At 45.3% G+C, this 21,763-nt stretch overlaps 2 protein-coding genes across 9 annotated transcripts in view; one reads left to right on the top strand and one right to left on the bottom strand.

Moving 5' to 3' along the window:
- Window positions 1–21,763, top strand: part of LOC148005241 (uncharacterized) — a 136,958-nt gene that overhangs the window by 87,048 nt on the left and 28,147 nt on the right. The gene's annotated exons all lie outside the window — the stretch shown is intronic.
- Npas3 (neuronal PAS domain protein 3) overlaps window positions 5,643–21,763 on the bottom strand; it is an 824,663-nt gene continuing 808,542 nt past the window's right edge. For 4 of the 7 annotated variants that reach the window (XM_087552662.1, XM_087552663.1, XM_087552665.1 and 1 more), the window contains 3 exons: window positions 14,811–14,958; window positions 11,334–11,458; window positions 5,643–10,023 (listed from right to left, as the gene is read on the bottom strand). In XM_087552662.1, coding sequence (XP_087408788.1) covers window positions 8,687–10,023; window positions 11,334–11,458; window positions 14,811–14,958 — 1,610 coding nt within the window. In that variant the 3' untranslated portion in view covers window positions 5,643–8,686. 7 annotated transcript variants of the gene reach the window in all.

The raw sequence follows: 21,763 nt of genomic DNA, 5'->3' as shown, positions 1-21,763 counted from the left end.
TGTGCTGATGCGAGCTTGCCATCATTAGCCTTGTGATACCATTGTAGAACGGGACCAGACCCGAGCCCTGGCAGCTCTGTTGATGATTTGTATGGACATAGATATTTGTATCTTTCCCAGGGTCTAGATTTACTTCCATTTGTTTCTTCTACATTCAGGGCCAAGCTTTTTATCTGAACGCAAGTGATGCATTATATATCGGTACATCACTGTATTCTTATTTTCCTGGCTTTCTGAGACCAACTCCTTTTGTTTTATTACTATTGCCTGAAACAGAACAACCCTTCTGTCTGTTTTTATCTTCTGAATAAAATCTTTTCAGATCGCTTCTAGGTGGGGGGGGGGAGGCTGGAATAATTAATTGCCCTCCCCCCATCTTTCTCAATACATTTAATTTGAACTTTCTTAATGAAAACTCATCTCTCATAAATGCTGGGTTGGCCCGTTTTGTGTGTGTCTGCTCTGTCCCCCTTTGAGTGATGTGTAAATAAGAGGCAATCTGGTGATGAGTTTTGCTTGTGTCATGTGGAAGGGTGGAGAGGGAGGAGGGTTTGATGAATAGAGGCAACCAGAAAATGTACTTGATAATAACATGGCCATGATTGATGTTGCAATTCCTGAAAAATTATCATTGTGATATAATTATTTGTTTATGAACTGTGCCCTGAGACTCCCAAGTTTTAGATTATTCATGGCACAGATAAAACTCCAAAGTCAATAATTCATCAAGGGCATAATGGCTTTGCTTCAGGGAGGTGGGGGGGGGTCACAGGGATATTACATCCTGTTTCTGACACTTCCACTATAAATCTGAGCACCTTTCAGCCCAGGGAGTGTCACCTCCTTACCTTCTGTTGCCTTTGTTCCCTTAGTTTGAATAGTTCATCCATATTATTTATAAAACCCCAAATTTTGTTATATTTTCTTTCAGAAAAATACTTCCAACACAGTCACTCCTTTTGTAATATTTTATGGCTCTAAATGGGACAAGGTGGAGGGAATGAATGACCTCATGTCCCCAGAGAAGTACACAACAACCCTGGAAAACCAGGGACTAAAATGTCTAGTTCTGGGTGATGATATTTTGAGTTATTCTCCTTGATTTTTAACCAATAAAAAGGAGTAAAGGGCCTCCCAAATATTCAGGAAACTGAAGAGTTAGAGTTCCTAATTCTGGTTTAAATTCGGGTGGATTTTACACACGTGCGCCAAGAGCATTGGTGTTTCTACCTGGGTTGCTGGGTCCATGATGGGGCTGATATATGGTACTTTAATTCTTCCCAGTTTTTCCCCGTGGTTGGTTTTCTCATGCCTCAGTTTCCTTACAAGGAAGGAAGTACTTGTTATGGGTATACTATGTGCCTGTTACCCAGACTTTAACATATACTTGGGTGCAGTCTCCATTTTCCACCAGTTATGTGAGGGGTGTGTATGCCAAGCACAATGAAGGTGGAAAGTGTTTTCAGAGGGACAGACCCTGTTTGCCTCCTATTAGTGAGCCACTTCCTTTCAATTAATTTTCACCAAGCACAGACCAACCCTGGGGGAGGGCAATTCTCATAGAGGAGGGGGAAAAGACCCAGGTGTTCTAGTGGGATAGAGGTTTGAGTTAAGATGATGACAACTTGATATGACAGCTAACAAATGAATGTAACTACAAGGTGCCTTAATTAGGAGCTAGGGTCCCAAATAAAACGATGGGACAGGACCTGTATACCATGCAGACCCTGCTCACATCTGGTGTGTCCTAGGACACATCTGATTGTGGACTCTCATGCGTGGACTTCCCCCCACCCCACCCCCATTCCCCCACACAATTGAAGTCAGCCAGCACCCCTGCATATGGTCTTCTTTTCATACATTTTTGTTTGTGTGTATGTAGTTGGGTTTTGTAGTTGTAATCAGTGTAGATGATGTCATGATGGGGTCAACCAGGTCCTTAATCTAGCAATGAAATTGGTGTCTGTAGAGAGCTAAGGGATCCCTGAGTGGATCAAGCTTTGAATGAACGTGTGCTGGTTTTTTGAGTCTAGTCTTATCAAGGAGCCCCCTGGTCTCAGGCTCAGAGGGATGGCAAATCTTTCATTGTGGGGTTGTTAGTGTGTGTAGAATGTGTGCCATGGCTTTTTCTCCCCTACGGGAGACTATTTATAGGCTGAAGACGACTCCCCTACAGGGACTGCTCCCACTCAGACTGTCTAAGCCTGTGTCCTTGATGCAGCTGCATACCATAAACCCCGTCTCTTTGCTTATCTGCAATCACCCCACTTCTTTCTTCAGCTGTGCGCAATAACCCCACCTCTCTGCCCAACTCCATATAATAAAGAGGCTGTGCTTCTGGGGAGCTATGCTTTCTCTAGTCGGGAGCCCAGATCATCCCGCCCACCCTTTCTGTGTGTCCACGTGTCTGTCTGTCTTTGTTTCTTTGCTGCCCCAGTCAAGTCTGTCTGTGGGGCTGTATTGGATGTGGCAGTTGCCCTTAGCAAAAGTTACCTATGTGAACTCTGTGTGAAGACGTGGGGACACAAGGGAGGTGGGGAGTGAAGTGATATGTCCATTCACCGAGGATTAGGATTTACGGATTGCTAGGTATAGCCAGAAGTTAAGAGAGATGCATGGAGCCCAGTCTTAGAGTCCTCTTTGTGGCTACCATGCCTTCAGACTTCTAGTCCCTAAGAGCTGTGAGGGCCATCAGTTTGTGGTAATTAAGAGGCCCTGGGAAATGTATACAAGGAGTTGGTAAATTCTTACATACTCAGATGGCATGAAAGAATTCAGCCAACAGTGCCATGGAGGGTGGGTAGGTGGGGGACGGGCCTTCAGCCTACAGCTTTATGGAAAATTTGACATCCATCATCACATCTTTGAAAGCCACGCAGATTGGAGAAGAATTTCGATTTAGTCAGTTTGACAGCAGAAGGAAGATTTCAGTCCCAACCTTTTATTGTAACTCTCCCACAGTGGGCTGGGAAACCCTCAGCATTAGAATTTCTACACGTGAGGGTCTCTCCCCATTTCTAACAGTCTCTGGAAGACTCGCCTGCAAGTCTAGGAGGGTATTTTAATAAGCTTTCTTTTGAAGTCAGTATCTATTATGTGGCTGGCTGCAGGATACAATGTCACTCACAGTTTACCAAGGCCAACTGCTTAGAGCCCTTTCGCTTCTTTTCCCCTCTCTTCAATTTATCTCCAGAGTTGTTGGCTACAGAGAGGGCAACAGTTAACCAGCTTACAGTTCTCAGTGAGCCATTCTGTGCCAGCCAGGACCGTAGGAATGGGTGAAGGTCTTGGTTTATTCATTTTCATCTTCTTCTCTTGACAAAAACCTCAAGCTGTCCTGTCAAACATGGATGCTTCTAGTGAATCTCTGCTCCTTGGTGGGATGTTTTCTTGTCTCCACGTGGCCACTGTTTCCTTTGATCACTGGGCCAACACTATATGCAAATCATAGTGCTTGACAATCTAGAAGGCCCTGATGTTGAATACACGATGGTTCATGTCTATGGGGGAGTTTTCCAGGTTAACTTGCTTTCTTCAGAATGGTTTCCTAGGAGACACGGGAGAGCAGGAGGCAGCTGTGGCTGTCCACTCGCCTTAGCGTTGTAGAGAGGTTTCCTGTTCTTGGTGGTAGTAGCAGTGTCTGGGAATTATGCTCCTTGACAAGATTTGTCTGTTTTCTACTGCATGGCATGGAGGGGTTAGCAAAGGCGTTCGTCCTTCCCCTCCCTTGTTTCCCAAGACCTTCGCTCTCTGGTTTGGAATCTGGAGGAGAGCTTTGGCTTGACCAGGCCACCTGTGCACATGACCATACGTCACTACCTGCTCTCAATGCAGTGCACAGGCCAAAGTATGGGTCCCTCCTTAGTTGATGAAACATTCTCAATGTAAATAGACAGTTGGGCCTAGAGCAGGGTGGGTGAGAATTACTATCCATGAGGACCAAACACAGCTTCTTCAGGCTCGGCTCAGTGTATGTCTTCCCTCTTGGCTTTTCTGTTGTTGCTTGTGTGTAAAATTTTCTTGCTCTTTATTGTTGAATGAATTTCGTCATCAGCTGGAAGACCTGAGGCTGTCCAGAGAACCGGCTCCTGCTTACCTCCCCCTCAATCCCCTAATCTGCCTATCATCTGTAAATTAGAGCCCTGACAGACTTACAGGCCAACCTTGTGAAGGAGATGCTCTGTGCTTATGCAGAGCTGGGGACTCTGGCTGGGCTGTCAGCCCTGGCACTGGGGAAGTGGCAGAGTCTCAGGACAGGCAGGCAAGGGGGTTCTTACCCTAGAGCTCATTCTCTTCTATGACTGCAAAGTTATTTCCTTAGTGATTTTTTTTCTAAAATCACTTGGGTGCTTATACAAAACAGGGAACTTGTTGATGCTGAGGATGAGAGCTAGAATTTCTACCACATTTTAGTGCAGAAGTGCTGACGACTGTGAGACTCTGAATCAATTTATTATGTCTGCCTTGCCTACACTGACCCTCATTGCTACCACTTCTGGATCACAGGGCTAAATGTCCAGAAGCAGTGCTGTGGCTGACCGTCAGCACCAGCCACTGTCAGTTACGCAATAGTCCCTGTGGCTTGGTGAAACCCTGAAAACTGTCCCTCAGAGCCAGCACCGCCAGCATCCATCAGAGTGCCTTGGGTGGCCCCTTCCTCATCCACCAAGTATTCGGACTGAATTTGCAGCTCGGACATTTGTCTTCTCAGTCTTATAGAGCACTCATCGGACTCTCGGGAAAGGGAGAAGGAAGGAACTGGGCACACTCAGTTGTGCCTTTCTTTATTTTTAAGTAAGGACCCACACAGGGAATTGCAGAGAAACCTAGGGCCATACAACCCCACCTACCCTGTCATAACCATGCCCCCATTAACAACGGCTACCAGAACGTGACAAATGTCACTGAAGACCTAAAGCTAGGAAGGTGATAGTTACTACTGTCTGCAGTTTTTGTGCCAAAGTTTGTCCCCTTTGTCAGTTAAATCATTTTGCCTGTGCGTGTAGTGTACAGAATTAACGAGTGATCCACCTCATCCTTACCTTTGAGATAACGGTTGGTGCTTTAGAAAGTACTTCAGATAACCTGCCTTCAAACACAACAGGCCACAACTGTTGACTTCACGGTCGCACAGCCCAGCCACCGCTTCCTCCCGCTATCCACAAAAGTAGGTGTTGAGGGTAAAGAGAGAACATAAGCAATGAAGAGTTGGTTATACATTATAGATCATAAGGAATGGAAACACAGAGTGCATTTTAAATGATTAATGTACGAAAACTGTCACCGCTTACTGTGCATTAATCAAGAGAAAATGCACTCTCCCACAGAGGTTAATGTCACAGGCCCATTTTTTTTTCTCAGCTTTGATGACGTGCACAATAGATGCTCACTATGACAATGAGTTGGGGTAGCTGGAAACTCAGGATGGTTGCAAGTCCCCTGTAGTATTTGGATCAGCATCGTAATCTGTGCCTTGTCAGCCTCACGAGGAAGCAAGCTACGCATATAAATATATATATATATATATTTTCCAAGCGTTTTCATTTCCAAAGATAAAGAATAGTGACCAAGGTACCTGCTTAAACAAATACTACCAGCATTCGCTAGTTAGGATGATTACATGTGAAACAAAACATGCCAGATAGTAACAAATCCAAGAGAAGTTTATTATGAAAATGGCACCTGCAGATGAAAAAAATTAAGTTACATAAAGACAACCATGTGTGTGACATGTATGAGAATCTACAAAAGTATAAAAAGAACCCTGTTGTAAATGAAGTATGTACATTTCTGATTTGCAGCATTATCAATGGTCAATGAAAAGAATGTTTCAAAATAAGCCAGGCACTCAGGAGGTTAAGTCCGGTTAGATTCACACAAAACAAATGTAGCATAGCTGTCGCTTTGTAACGTTTTAATTATTTTTATATATATACTGTAGAGTTGGTAACACTGCTAAGGTTTTTACGAACAGAAGATCCCTTTCCCCATTATTCAGCTACGTGGCACCAGTCTCCTCATAAAAGTTTTCATATATTTGTACAAGAAATAGTTAAAAACACAGACACAGTCTTCACAGGTAATGAAGTGGTTTTTTTTTTTTTTTCATTTTGTAATTTTTAAACACTATGGATTTGGACAGCGGCTGTGATTATCTGTTAGTTTAAATCACCAGAAATCATTTTGACACAACACAGAAACATTTATAAAAGGAAAGGAAAACCCAGCTGTCTGGCTGTTCTTTGTAGCTGATAGGTGCATTCCCTTGATTGTTCGATAGCTAGAGTACAGCTTCCAAAACTAATCTTTAAATTTCTCCATCGGCTTTCTTCATCTTCTAAACTGATTTAAGTCCTTCAAGGAAGCTCAGTGCTAAGCTCTGTGGCATTTAACTTCCCTCTGTTATTATTCCACCGTGGCCTGGGCCCAATCAATGGAATCCAGAGTTCTAGAGGAATCCACTCAGCACAGTGACAAGTCAAAGGACAGCTGAGTTACTATATTAGCATTGCACGAATAAACAAATATATATGACAATTCTATATTCCATTAACCCCTCCCATTTTGTTTAAAAAAATGTTGGCCTTTGAAATAATTTTCTGTTTAACTGGTAATTGCTTTATATACTGCTCCATCAGCCAACCTGAAAGAAAAGCAAAGAAAAGCACCCACTGCTTATAGGTAGAGCACAAGGGACTCTGGGAATGTTAACAGCTGAGGCTGCATGGCATCAATTTATTCAATATATCTGAGCATTATTCTTCAGTGCTGTGTAGTACTCCACAGAGAAAGTCAGACCCAGAATTCCGTTGTGGGAAAGATGGCTCCATTAACCTTGAGCTAGTTAAGAGTCTTTTTTTTTCTTTTTTATCTCTGAGAATGACATAGATTTGGGGTATCAGGGAAGGGAAGCAGAGGAGAGAAAGGGGAGACAGGGAAAGACCAGGGGAGGCAGGGAGAGTATACAACAGCAAAGGAAACAGCAGTGATTTGGAAAAGTAAGACAGGATTCGCAGACAATAGAAGCATATGGGTGACATCACAGGGAAAGGCCACCACACAAACCCACTAACCCCCAAGAGTCACCGATTCACTAGGACTGCAGGAATGGGACTGTGCCACTCCACTAGAGACAGAGCACGGAGAAGACGGGGACAAAACGACTACAGTAGCTTAGCATACACTGCATATAGGAACACACAGAAACTGCAATGGGACCCACGGCCAAGGACACTACACGCTGCACACGTCACAGTTCTCATATCTGGGATTGGATGCTGCCATAAATGAAGTGGGAGAAGAGTCGACACTGGACAGTCACTTGGAGTGTTTGACACCACACTGATTTCTGGCAACGAAGACAAAATAGGCTCTTTTTTCTTTTCCTTTTTCTTTTTTCCTTTTTTTCTCTTTTTTCATTGAATGTGCGGTTTTCAGTTGCAGTTAATCTGTCTGAAGCTTATTAACCCATTCTTTAGTTTTAAAAACTTGTTGGTTTCAACTCAAATAAGAATCAAAGGGAAATAAATTCCATCAAATCAGCACTCCCCCCCCAATACAACCTGTTTTTTTCTTAGCAAGAAATAGAAACAAACAAACAAAAAACCCCAAATAAACAAAGAGCGTGTTAAATATTTCTCCTCCTCCTTTTACTCTGAAGTGTTACTGAAGTTGTGAAAAATCAGCCTCAGTTAGACTGAGTAAGGAAAAAAGAATCTCAAAAATGGCAGTATGTACTTCAACTGTTCCTCAGATCAGTCTGAGTTGTCCAAAAGCCCCCTTTGAACAGGGCTTTACTGACCCATAAAATTGAAAGTGAGGCTATGTTTGTTAGTTGGGAGGTAAAACAACTTTTTAAGTTCTGCAGCAAATGTTAATGAGGGCTCTGTCTTAACTAACCAAGGAGACTGACTGTAGCAACGGGACTCCAGACCAGGACAGAACACATTTTCTTTTCCAAAATCCAGCCCGGGAGCTGTATTTTGTATGAAGACATTATAGATTAATAAATGATAGCACCATGGTTTTAGAAATTAAGTTAATGTTTCAGTAATTAACACTTAGTCCAACTTTGTTTTTTTTTTTTTAAAAAAAAATTCTAGTCACAGGCCAGAAATTAAGTTTAAGAACCCAAATTATTTTATGTGCAAGTAAGAAAAATCTTAAAATCTTAATCATAAAAAGAATTAAATTCTGCATAAAATTCTAAAATACTATTTCCCTATTTTCAAAGGAATTAGGAACAGGAAAACAAAAAAACCACCCACCCCATTTCATTTGACTTAGTCAAACAGGGCACAATCATTTATGCTTGTCTTTCCATCTTGATCATATCAAGATCTTTAGGAAGAAAAACCCAATGGTTGTCACTTGAGAAATCTCTTGACCACAAGACTGAGTATTCTATGGCAGAGGCATATACACATTAAAGACATCTTAATAAAGATGCAAAGGAAAGCCAAACAACCCAACACACATCTTAGAAGACAAAATGGCAGGCAACCGGTCATCTGACCCTCTGAAGGCAAAAAATAAACGTCTTTACAAGAAAGAATAAGTCCACTGAAAGAAAGAGGGGGGTGGAATGGGGCCACCGTGTTGCGAGAAGACGCTGGCCAGCTCAAATTCAAAGTGCTAGAATGAAAGGTCTAAACGAAAACGACGATGCCTCCTGAGTGGGGCCCGCTCAGTCCTCCTTGCGCTCCAGAGTCTGTGCCGCGTGGATTCCGTTGCTGTAGACCGGGAAGGGCAGCGTGGAGAAGAGTCCCTCAGCCGTGGTGAACACGTTGCCACCTGGCATCTGTGTGAGGCTGGCCGCGCTCACGGCGCTGCCAAATGGTCCTGACATGTTGAGTCGGTGCACGTGGTGGTAGAGCATCTCCATGGGCGTCTTGGGGTCGAGGCCGAAGCCTGGGCTGTTAACGTCCACGAAGTTAACAGCATGCGCATTAGGTAGCAGGTTGCCCTGCATGGCCAGGGTCACCTCAGCCGGTGCGTAGCGGATGGTGCCTGTGGTGTAGACCCTCTGTGCGGCTGTGCTGGTGGCCGCCAGGGTCCCGGTCACCCGGTGTACCAGCGGAAGCACGACATTGCCCGCTTGCAACCTCTGCAGAGCCTCCAGGTCCCCAGTGTACAGCAAGGAGTTGGACGTACCAGGGCCACTCCCACCACTCCCCGCCCCGCCTCCAGGGTGCTTGTCCCGCGGGGACGCCGAGAGCGGGGGCGACAGTGGATCAGAGGCCACCGGGGCTGTTCCGCTGAACTGAGTCTTGCGGCCAGCAGTGCCATCAGCGCCCGGTGGGGTGAGGACCGAGTCGGGGATGGTCACGTGTAGCGCTCCCCCGCCTCCGCTGCTGCCTCCCTGGCCCTGGGGGGATGGGAAGTGCTCGGAGGTGGGGGGCTTGGTCATGCTGTATGGGGACTCGTTCCTGGAGATCTCCCGGTTGGGTGGGTAGTTCCAGATGCTGCTGTCGTTGTCGAAGTTGATGGGTTCGGCGATCTCTGTCTTGATCTTGAGCACCGAAGCGCTGTGCGGCGAAGACAGCAGCCGCGGAGGCTCCACAAGACCGGCGTCCAGGCCTGGGCTGGACGCGCTGGACAGGCGCCGGCGACTGGTGCTGCCGCCCTTCTGCCGTTTCCGCCGCCGCTTGCGCTTCTGGTGCTTGCTGGACGCCTGCGCGCCCGCCTCTGTCGCGCTGTCTGAGTCCTTGGCGCTGTCCGACGTGAGGGACTCGCAGGGCTGCAGCCGCAGATCTGCCTCGCTCTCCACGTAGCGCTCCACTTTGATCTGCATGGAGCCCAGCGCGCCGAAGCCGTCCTCGGCCGCCTTGGGGTGTTCAAAGTCCGAGTGCTCGAAGCTGTCGTCGCTGTCACGGCTGTCCGGGTTGCTGGAGCTGTGACCGTCGTCGTTGCAGTTCATGTCGTTGTCGCACGCGCTGCCTGACTTCTTGCGGTCAGGCTCTGGATCTTCGCTGTTTTCGGACTGATTGCCCTTCTCGTCGGACTTGGAGTTCTCGTTGTCCTCTGCATGAGGCCCGCGGGTGGCAGGAGGCGAGAGGGAAGAGAGAAGACACCCGTTAGTTAGCAGGCAGAACTTAGGACCTGGCACAGCATGGCAAATAGCTCAGGCTTGGCTGCAGTTTAGCCAAAGGGGCGGGTCATAGCACAGAAGCACCCACCCCTTCCGGTAGGTCTTCCACAAACAAAGCCCCACATTTGGTACCAATGCAGACGCTCCAGGTTCTGCCCTGACCTGCCAGATCAGATATGGCCTGTGAACAGGTGATTCTTAGCACAGTCAAGGGTAGGAAGTCCTGCAGATATACCCAGGGAGTCATATTAACCTGGAATATAGTTTTAGGGCCATAAAAGGCAAGAACATGGTGAAGTATCTTGTGACTGTTAGGTCACACTATATCTGTGGTTTTTTGATTCACTGTTTTTATCTGCGTCTGTCTCTTTCTTCAACTGTAAGCTCACAATATTCAGGGATTTTGTTGACTACTATATAAAGGCAGGGACTATTCTAGAACTTTGGCAGGGGTTGGAGCGCGTGGGGGGGGGGCGGTGGCAACGACGACGACAAAACTTCACATTTTGGGACTAGGAAACAAGCTCCACCATGAAGTGTGCCCCCGCACTCCAAGCTGTGTTTGGTGTTCACGCCCCGGAATTCAGGGGCCCTGAGGGCAGGCGGCTGATGGGCATTTACTCCCTAGGTAACAGGAAATGAGAAAGAATAGACAGTTCCAAAAATAAAACCTAATGGGCTAGCTGGCGAGCAACTCTTTTACTGTATTAGTATTGTATCACTTTAGAAGTTGTTTACTGGGGCAGAGGTTCTAGAATAACTTCTGCCCTTTGCTTATGGATAGCATGGAGTAGTGAACAAGTCACAAAAGCCACTAGCCTGTGGACTTATATCCTATTTAGAGGCTCTTTCCAGTTTGGTGGGGTCTGAACCTTGATAGAAGTCATTCATCTGTGGGACTGGCAGAGCTCTTCCTGGTACTTGCTTCTAGCTGTGGAGCATGAGTAATAATAGTAATAGAATAGGAATAGTGTGCCATTCCTTCCGTAAGGACGGAGGGCTAACATTAAACCATTACTTTTTCCTGTGTGTTTATGTAAATTATGCATATTGTGTTTATGTAAATTATTATGCATATGTGCCACAACATATATTCACATAATATGGAGATTGTGTTTGTGTGTGTTTTGAGGATAGATCTTGTTATAGGATTTGGCCTGTTGCTAGGCCTGTGAGTGTGGCCCGTGGACTGCTACCCACCCCTCGTGTTTAGACTTAGCTATAGAGCATGGAGAAGTAGTACCTGTAATACCTGAGGTGTCTTTAGAGTCTGACTCTGAGTCGGATGTCTCTGAGGATTCTGAAGCTTTCTCTGGCAAATGTGGGAGTTGCGCAATGTCCATGGGTGTGTCCTTGTACTCTGGATTGCTGTGGGAAGAAAGGCATTCATTATCAGGACCGAGGGGCGGGGCGTTCGTTACCATCTGAACTTCCTCCCCCTAAACTTCTGGGGTTGAGGAAGTGGCGAGGACTAATCCGGAAATCCTTTCTCAGCTACTCACAGGACTTTTCACAGAAGCCTGGATTGTGCGTGCCAGGGTACAGGTGCACCCTACCACAATGATTGAATACCCAAATGCTGCATGAAAGCCACTAAGAAGCTTTTAAATAATCAGGTACCACTGGGGGCCAGAGGACCGTGCTGCTTGACGCTCCTCCTGGCATAACACCTGGGGGCTGGGCCAATGAGAGGGAAGCTCAGCAATTCATTCCCACACCACCTGGTGTGTCCTAACTTCTCTTGTGCTCCTAATGAGTTCATTGCCTCAGCACCCTTGCTTTGGCCCCTTCATGCAACTTCTCAGCTGTTCGAATTGCTCCAAAGCTATGGGGGTGGTGGAGGTGGTGGCAGCAGGCGCTGAGTGCCTAACGATCTGTCAGATGCCCAGGTGCATCTTGGGATGCGCGGCTCCTGAACTGTCAGCACGCCCATTACAATCACAGTTTCGGCTGCTCATGTGGTGCACACCTGTGGCTTGTTAGCCGGGACTCTGATTGCAGTGGGAGAGGCCCAGTGTGAGAGAGGGGGCCCCTAACAGAATGGATCTAACCCCATGTACACAAATGCGCTTAACGTTTGTTCTCTTTTAAATCTAGAAACCGAGCCTTTTCCGGAAATGAGATGCTTGGTCAGTTTGAGCTAGCCATCTTCTGGAAAAGCCTGTCCCAGTCTGCTAGATTTATGATCAGTAGAGGCTTCTGTAACCTCAAGGCAGGAGAAAAGCATCTTGCCTCCAAATGGGAAATGCCTCTTGTGTCTTGTATGTGGCCGGCCAAGGCAGCAGTAGCACGTGATTAGGGACTCATTTGCTACTGAATCCCCATATTAAGAAGTCCCTGTTTCAGTCTCTAGTCTAAGATTGCCAACGTCCCTAGGAGGGTTAATTCACGAAGATGGATTATCAGGCATTCACTCCTGAGTGTGAATTAGCTTCAGCGACAACAGCTTTCTCTAGATAATCAGATGAGACTAATGGTAGGAAGGCAGGCTTGGCACTTTGAGTCTCTGAGTACTCTGAGGTTAGGATTTGTACTAAGTGCTGCCAGGGAATGAATGGGATGAAGACGGAGGGCAGAACTTCCCGAACAGTGGAAGATGATCTAGGAGTGGGCTCAGAAGTGAGGTATTGCTTGAGTAAGAATAATCCTTTTTGGCTAAGAAGGTGGGAAAGAAAAGCCAATTTAGGAGTTTTTCTTGTGCCGAGGAATGATTTTCTCACTAGATTTGCAGCCTGCAGAATGGCACCTAGGTGGGACTGGCTTGTGAACTTGCTTGTGCCTCAGGCCATGGGCATCCGTTTCCTGTAGTCATGGTGCCATGGGGGCTCAAAGATCATGTGTCTCCAATTCACTGTCATTATTGATCTCAGGGTAGGTTTTCAGGTCAAGTCTCTGAAAGATCTACCACACAGAGACCAAGGCATGGAAGCCCAAAGGCTGGCTTTTGATGCCCAGACGGTTTTCTTTCTATCCACACAGAAGTTGATGAGCTAGAATTACCAAATGATTGTGGGTTGTTACTTTTCAAATCAAGGGCTAGATTAATGGTGTTGATCCTAACTCTTCTCCTATTCTTTGCTACTCCTGCCATCACAGGCAGAGTGGGAAGTCATGAGGTCGTCTAAAGTACACTGTAACCAATCAATCAATCAATCAATCAATCAATAAATACCAGTGTGTATTTCTCAATACCATTGTGTATTTCTCAAACACAATAACCAGTAAGGAAGTCCCACAGAATGTGCATATCAAACATAGATGCCTTCAGAGTCCTATAGTGTACCAGCATAGCAGACAAGCCCGGTAACCTATAGTGAATGCTCACCGCCATTTAATTCTTCTGAGTGAGACCACCACTTTTGCCCAGCAAAAGAGCATCTGTGTCTTGTATGTTGTTCTAGTTTCTGTTTGTCACAGGGGCTTTTTATAGCTTCCTATAGTAGCAGTAGTGAGTGTTGTGTAGAAGGACTTAAACAGATTCCTTGATGTCAGAGCTTCCATGAAAAGGTCACAACTAAGGGGGATGGCCCTCATAAAAACCAGCCCTTGGGGAAAGCCACATTAAACACACACTCCTTTACCTTTAGAGAGAAATGATATAGAGCAGAAGAGGTCGGAAAAGGAAACAAGAAAGTAGATAGATGAAAACTCTTGTAAGTGGCATCCATTAAGGTCCTCTCTAGAGCAATAATCATTAGCGTCTGATTGATATGGTGTAGAAAGCAAACACATTCATGCCTTCAAGTCATCACCAAAGTGAGGAAACACTGAAGGGCCAGTGTGCTGATGAGCCTCGCTTGTTAACATCTCCGCTGCATTTGGCTGTCTCTAAGAAAAATGGGACTCAGGTAGCCTTTGTCGAAATTATCAGCCAAAGGGCACCAACTTCCATTCATTAGCACTACTGGAAGGTTTTCTATTCAGAGCACACGTGGATCCTGCTTGGTGCCTTTAGGACAATAGAGGCCAAAGAGTAAAATCACAGTAGCCATGCCAAGTGCTGTGATAGCTCTATGCCAAGACCCATGGAGAACTTTCCTGATGGCTCGCCCTCGAACCCAAGCCATCCAGACTTGTTGGAATCTCAAAGCAGAACAGACATAGGGAAAGGGAAACAAAAGGTGCCTCGTACCAGCATTTAGGAGGCAGTTAAATTTGCCTGCTGTGGATACAAATTTTAAGAACATAAAACTTGACAAAAAAAAAAAAAAAACCCAGAGCAACAGGCAAAGGGGTTACCGTTATTATTATTTTAATTACACTGAGATTATCAGTGCCCTGGCAAAGTGGTTTGTCTTGAGCACCAAAATTTGAGTTCCCAGAGAACAAACCCTGTGCAGAAGGTTGAGGGGATCAAAACGATGGCAAAGGGCTGCTGCAGCTATTCCCCTCTGGCTCTGTTTGCTTTCCCAGGGACTGGAGTGCAAAGGCAAAGGCAGGGGCATAACGAGATGCTTTCTAGGCTGCAACAGCTTCAGGCAAAGGTCTTTGGGTGGAACTTGTCCCAGGGAAGGAGACCAGCTCTGGGAACAGGGCTGCCCAAAGACTGACAACCCAAGATTTAGTGGGCTTTGATCTTCTCCCAGTTCTTTGAATCTTGCAGGAAGAAGAGCAGCCTGCCTGTCCATGCTTCTGTCAGCAGACAGTACTCACGACCTGTCAGCTATTACCACAGTGCATGCAGTTTGTAACCGAGGGAGAGATGTAACAGAAAAGGTACCTGAGAAGATAATTCACCCAGATGATGTTCTTCTCATTCGCGTTCTTCGCATTAATGGCTATGGTGGCGCTAGACTGTATCCAGATGTAACCTCCATTCTTCTGCATCCAGCGATAGTACTTGGTCACACACTGACCCTTATTCAGCACTGGGGTAGGGTAAAGGGAGATAAAACAAAACAGAAGGCGTCATATTAAGACCGGGGTAGAGCGGTTTTCATTTCCACCCAACCTGAGACCAAAGCTAAGGGAGCCCAGTGTTTGCCTGACTTAAGATGCCATTAGCACAAATGAAATCAACATATCATTGGAGCGGCGGCTGCCCTTCGAGGGTTACTGGCATTGTAGTGAGACTGTATTCCCTTCTGGGCAGCCGTGGTGGGAAAGGAAGAATGAAAGGACTACTAATCTTTTTGGCTCAGAGCACACCTAATGTGGTGTGGATATTGTCAGTGGGTTTAACATCAGATGGTAAGAAAGGCAAATCTCTGTCTGATTTATGCGTAGCTCCCAGTTGCCCTCCTTGAGATTCTGGATCTCTGAACGGTTCTGAAGATGCCTTACCCCCTCCATCTTTGATCATGTCCCCTCAGCCTGAGCAGTATCAACCCGTGTCCTTAGCCATCTGTTCCTTTTGATCTTGTCTTACAGAATTTATAGTCCTCGGATGAAGTAAATTTACATTGGTCAGCCAGGGTAAATTGTGGTGAGACAGCTGAAGGTTGGAACAAAATATGTCCCCGGGTTGAGTCAGAGAGAAACACTGGCCTAAGAGAGGTACAGCACTGACTCGACTTGAGCGGGACAGAGTGACAGTGCTGAAATACGGCACAAAATGAAGGGACAAGTAAAAACAATCAGTAATGTGAACCGGTGCTTTTAAATACCCACTGTAAGAGAGCTTTAAAATGCAGATGTTAAAAAACGATAGTCTAACCAGAATCTTGCCAAGTTGAAATAGATTTGATTTGTATCTGGGTTCTCCTGAGCTAGTAAAAAGGGACACCGTAGTAAATCATCCCCTAAATAAAGTGCTGTGGATGGGAGTGGTTTGAGAGTAGGCAGAAAAGGTTCTGCTTCAGGACTTGGAGACCACCGCTCGTGCCCCCCCAAGAGCTCACCAGCCTGCCGGCCACTAGAGGGCAGTGCGCACTCGTCTACATGACCCACTTTTGGCATGTCCTTGTCTCCGTCTGCTAAAATGAAAAACCTCTAACTGCTGTAATAAATTTGGCTAAATTAGCTGCTAAATGGTTATCTCAAGTAATATGTATTTGCATTAATCATCTTGCTCTAAACCAGAACAAGCCAGAGTCCTAAAGACGTAGTAAATTCATATTGTCCATTTAATTACGGCTAATAAGTGCTTCATATACAATAGTTTCATGAAGTACATTTTGATTTTTTTGGGGGGGGTGTGGATGGAGACAGGGCGTCACTTTGGAAAAGAGCAACATTCCAGGCTGTTGCAACTCTTCTTCCTCTGAAAGTGATCACAGATCAAGCCCCTTCTGCATCTAAAGCCGACAGACTTTCCTGCTTTTCTCCCACACCCCTTTTCTCACAGTATGCTAAATGGATGGTTGTAAAATTTAATAATTATGTCTTCACTGTTGCTTGAAAAAGCTTTGGTGAATGCTTCACACAGGGGGCGAGTTTTGTTCTGAAACCACCACACAATGCAGAGCATTGGAAGGCTGGGGGCTGTCCCCTTCCCTGGGTGGTGGGCCTCCACAGGTAGCGTCGCGCATTCCCTTGCTCCTTTTGTTGGCAACAGGAAGTTCTGCCATCCCGTATGCACGGCTTCCCAGGCTACATAACTCCTAGCTGAGGCAGAAAGCAGTGAAGTGCCAGGCGTACCACACGGCTTCCCTGTTTAAACCACTGTGGCATGCAACATGGAGTGCTTTTATTCAGAGCTTCTCAGCCTGCGTGACTATTACCTGAGGACAGTGGCTTGTGGGAGTCTGTGCAGAGGAAATCGCTACACTCCAGTCTGGTTGGCGATATAATTCTAGGTGCCTTGTAACTAGCATAAAGGATAATTCCTAATGATTTTAGTATTTTTAACAAAGACAGAAAGACTAAAAAAAAACTTTTTTTTTTTTGTAGAATCATATGAAAAAATTGAACTGGCAGGGTAGGCTGGCGTTGCTTGGGTGGGGATTCTGGACCAGGATGGAACCCAGAATGTGCAACAAACAACAGAAAACACCAACTCCAGAATATAGAGGACTGAAAGGGTTAAGCTGAAGAGACACATAAGACCCAGTTAGAATTCAAAGCATCAGCAGAAAGATCACCCCACCCGCCACACTTCTTCTTACTTAAAACACCAACCTCCCTGGCAATGTTCAGATAAGGACCTAAACACCGTTTCTAATACAAAAAGCAGACGTAATGCCATCCTTAGATGACGAGGGAGGATGGCTTGGTCTCCTTATAGGGCATTTGCTGAGAAGATAAATACAAATTTATTAGAGTCCATGAATACATTAACTCAGTCTTTCATTAAATCCAGGTTCAGGGATGCCTAGCCCAGAAGACATCCCTGAAGGACAAAGAGGCAGGCAGGTGAGTTCTGATGTGAAGAACAGGCTGGGGGTGGGGAGTGAACAGCAAGGATTTCTTCTCTTGGAGTCAGGAGCGCTGAGGCCGTTCTTGGGTCAATGGTGAATAGCACGGGTTTCAGAGCTCGTGGTGCACAGCTAAGACAAGCAGTCTTTGGGTCGAATTGTTCCCTGGACTGATCTTTAACAGCACTTGTCAGGGTCACCCTCTTCACCTGGTCTTTATCGATGACTTGTGGGTTGGTGTTTTCTGAACGAGACCTCTGTACACTGTTGGAATCCACAGAGAAGACAAGATGGTAGTTCCAGGAGGGAACGAAGCGTTGACCAAAACGCTACCCAAGTTCACTTTTGTTTTCAAGTTCACATAAAAGAAGTTCGCAGGATGCCTCCTTTCATACTGAATCAGGAATACTTTTTGCTCATAACTTCTCACAGACTATAAATTTATAACTTTGGGATGAAGCTTATTTCTTGAAAAAAAAGAGTCATACTGGCAAATCATTTGGATCACTCCAGCTGTGCCCAAGGCAGGATCTGACAGCTTTTCCTGAGCTCATGTGGCCCTAATCAGCTCAAGAAGAAAAGCCATGTTGGTGCCAGTTTGAAAGAGATTTTTAGTGTGTAATAAATTAGAGAACTTGAAAAATACAAAAAGAAAAAAATAACCAACCCTTTTTGGATTCTCTGTTATCTAGTATCTGCTGTTGTTATTTTTGAGTTGTGGGTTTGAATAGTAGGGAGGAATGAGGGAATATTTAGGTTAGCCTTATTCACAAAACCCCTTTTGTGGAGAAAACCAGAAATAAGTACAATATAAGTTAGTTGATATGGCAGTCCTTAAAAATAGGTAATTGTCCCTCAAGAAGACTAAGCCAATGGGCCCTGGAGTATGTACACACACACACGCACACACATACACACACACACACATACACACACATACACACACACATACACACACACACACACACACACACACAGAAGGAAATATGGGGAGAAGAAATACACATGACGATTGGTTTTTCCTGTGGCATCCGTGAGATGATGTGAGATGTGGGTTGATCACTGCTGACGTGTGATCTGGCATCATTTTTGTGGCTTGTTCTAAAGTGTATATTCTATTCCTGGTCTGGTTGCCTTTTGTACCCCTCAATGGAGCTGACTGATCACATCCAAACATCTTTACAAGGGTATGCACTTGAGGTATTAGTTTTTAAAGATCTCAGAGAATTTCAATGGCCTTTACTTAGATTTTTATAAGGCATCCATGAAGACACAAGAGAAGTAGGTTTTCCCAGGTTTACTTAGAATCTTGAATGATGTAGGTACTATTTTCTCCCTTAGTCTTGGGGAGTTATCAGTAGCCATTGTTGTCTGATGCTCTGAGGGAACACCCTCCCTGCCCTCCATACTGAAGACACCAGACACAGTGTGTCCCTTAGGGAACAGAGCTGACCTTACGCTTGTGTGTTGTGTGAAGAACACAGTTCTTGTGTTATCCTAGTTGAGACCTGCCCACCTAGCTAGTAAAGAACCACCACTGAGAGTCTGTGTGACTTTTAGTCAAACACTACCCGATGCCCTATTAGATGGGGAATGGCAAATAGCGTATCCAAAAGCCAACTTTGAAGTGCTTACATTTAAAATATGTGACCTTTGATAGTTGCCCCCCAATGAAAGATGGGACGATAAGCTTTATTGAACATCCTTTTAAAATGCCACTTGATCTCTTGACTCAAGTCCATAGGCAAGACTGTTCTGTTAGTAAATCATACTCACTTTACTCCAAAATCCCACAAACTTTGTTGCCTTAGACCATATCATGTCCCTGCACACAGTTCCCAACAGAAGGATTTGCATTTCCTTGAGAAAACTTTGTCCACAAACAGAGACAGTCACTGAAAGAACACAAAAGGAGCCAGGGATATCATTCTGTTATCCAAGCAAATTGGTGCAAATTTGCCTTCAGAAATATGATGAGAAATAAAAAGAGGGAGAGAACGTGGTGCCTTCCTGTTGGGCTGTTGTACAAAACCAAGCCAGGGTCTAAACAGTGAGTGGGTTGTGTCACACAGAGAAGGGAGCAGTGCAATGTAGTCTGAAGAGAGGAACAGACATCAAAGCAGTCATTTAGCACAGTGCCTCCCAGAAGGACATTTAGGGGTTTGCATATGCATTGACAAGCTGCAATCCTTGGTGTATTCAGGTAAGTATAGAATAGCTAGAAATAGTGAGCTCACCGGACAGGCCACACTTGACATTCACAGGGCCGAACAAAGAGTGTCCTTATTGGAGTGCAATGGGAGGACACATGAGCAGAACTCACACTCACTGAGCTGCCTCCACCAACAGCTGTGGATGGGAGAGACTGGCGCCTTCTGCTAGGGATTCAGAAGTGATTTTCCAATGCACTGAAGTGGAGTGAGTGTGTGTGTGTTTAAGTAAGGATGTGTGTGCTAAAATCACGCTTTCTACTTCATACCACAGTTGGGTGCTTAGCTGTGGCCACTGGTTTTCTTTCTACATTCACAAAACTGGCAGATGAAACATGAAAAAGAGTACTGGCTCTTTAATCTCTGTTTCTTCACCTAAGGCCCAACGCGGGCTGACAGAGAAACCTCATTCTGGAAACAGACTTTTGAAAAAAAAAATTCTGGATTACTTTTTTTTTCTCCTCTGCTTTTGAAGACTGTGGGCTACCGGAGAAGGAACCTGATGCAAGCCTAAGACAAGAACAAATTTCTTTATCTAAAAAGTTATAGTCCTTGATGCCTACTGGAAGGCCATTGTTAAGATTCACAGAGGAGGCAGCATTGTAGCCGGAGACTGTGGTAAGGGTTTTATTTACTTGCGATGAAGACAAGACAGTTTTTCATTTAGAAGCACTCAGAGGACCAACTGACGCTCTGACACCAGGCACACTTTCCTATAGATTTTGCAATTAGCGAGTTAGATACGTCTTAGGTGGCAAGCATCCACAGATTGGTCTTTTGCCCCTCCTCCTTTTTTAAAACCTAGGTGCCGAGCGATATTTGGTAAAGTTGGATGAGATTTGATGTTTAATGGGAGTTCTAAGCTTAAAGACAAAGGACCTGTAGATGTTCTGTGAATGACGATGCATCAAATATGGATTCCCTCTTATACACTAATGACAGGGCCTGCCTGAGCCGCTGTCTGTGGTTTACAACTTCAGAAGAGGTTTTCTCCTCTCGCCCTGCCAATTGATAGATCTTTATTAACTGCTAATATTGAATCATGCAGAAAACTTTTCATTGATTTGGGACATGTCAATTTGTTCAGCTTAAAAAAATAAATTTCCTCCTTCTTCATGATAATGTACTGAATCGGAGTCCAAGGCTTTTAAAACCCGAGAGCATCAGTGTGGTATTCTCAGACAGACAGAATCAAAGGATGGTGACACAAGTAACACTGAGATCTGAGTTTATTTTTAAAAGCGTATGTATATGTGTGTTTTTCCTGCATATATGTATGTGCAGCACATGTATGGCTGGTGTCTGTGGATCACCTGGGTTTGGAGCTACAGACAGTTTGTTATGATCTATCAGGTGGGTGCTGGGAATCGAACCCTGGACCTCTGGAAGAGCAGTACGTGTTACTAATCACTGCACCACGTCCACAGCCCTCAGAGTTTCCTCAAGCTATTTTTAGTCCAACCAGGGAATTTTAGTACTATTCATCCCTGCCCCTTCCAACCTAAAATAGTGAGAACTGGTATTTTTCTGGCCTCTGTACCTTTCATTTTGAAAAGAGCTGTTATGTAAAGGAGAAATAGTGAACACTTTAGCATGGCACCTAGAAAGGATTCTGGCACGGAATGAGGGAAACAGCAGGTTTCTCTAACCACCTAGGAAGACTTTTTTGAGTGCCTACTGTGGTAGGAGATTGTGGTCAACAAAATCTGCCCATGGGCTTGTTCACTGGTGGAGAGTGTCAGTTAGTGTTCATTAATCCCTGCCCCTAGCACTGGCCATTTGAGCTCATGGAGAAGTCACGAGTGTGGAAAGTGTTTGAAATGTTTTCTTCTTCGTTCTAAAACTGGGATTTCTCTCCAGTTGCCTTTGAATGGAGGGCGGGGTCTCGGCTTTGCTTATCAGTTTATCATGGTGACAACTGTATGGCAGCTGGCCTGGCACATCTGATAAAGGGCACGGACTCTGATGTAGGCTGAGTGGAGTCCTTAAGACGTTAGAGGTTTAGAGAGGTAAAGGGGGCAGAAGGGATGAACTGGACCTGTCTATCCTCAGTGGACCCACATGTAACGAGGTATGTTGTAGGGAGCCGTATTGGATTTGGGTCTGGCCGCTTTGTGACTGTATAGCTCAAGGTGGCTACGTGACTCTGGGCTGTATGGCCACTGATG

Source organism: Rattus norvegicus, chromosome 6, assembly GCF_021556685.1.
Source record: "Rattus norvegicus strain SHRSP/BbbUtx chromosome 6, alternate assembly SHRSP_T2T, whole genome shotgun sequence".
NCBI classification, from domain to species: Eukaryota; Metazoa; Chordata; class Mammalia; order Rodentia; family Muridae; genus Rattus; species Rattus norvegicus.
This window is presented reverse-complemented; position numbering and strand designations above follow the sequence as displayed.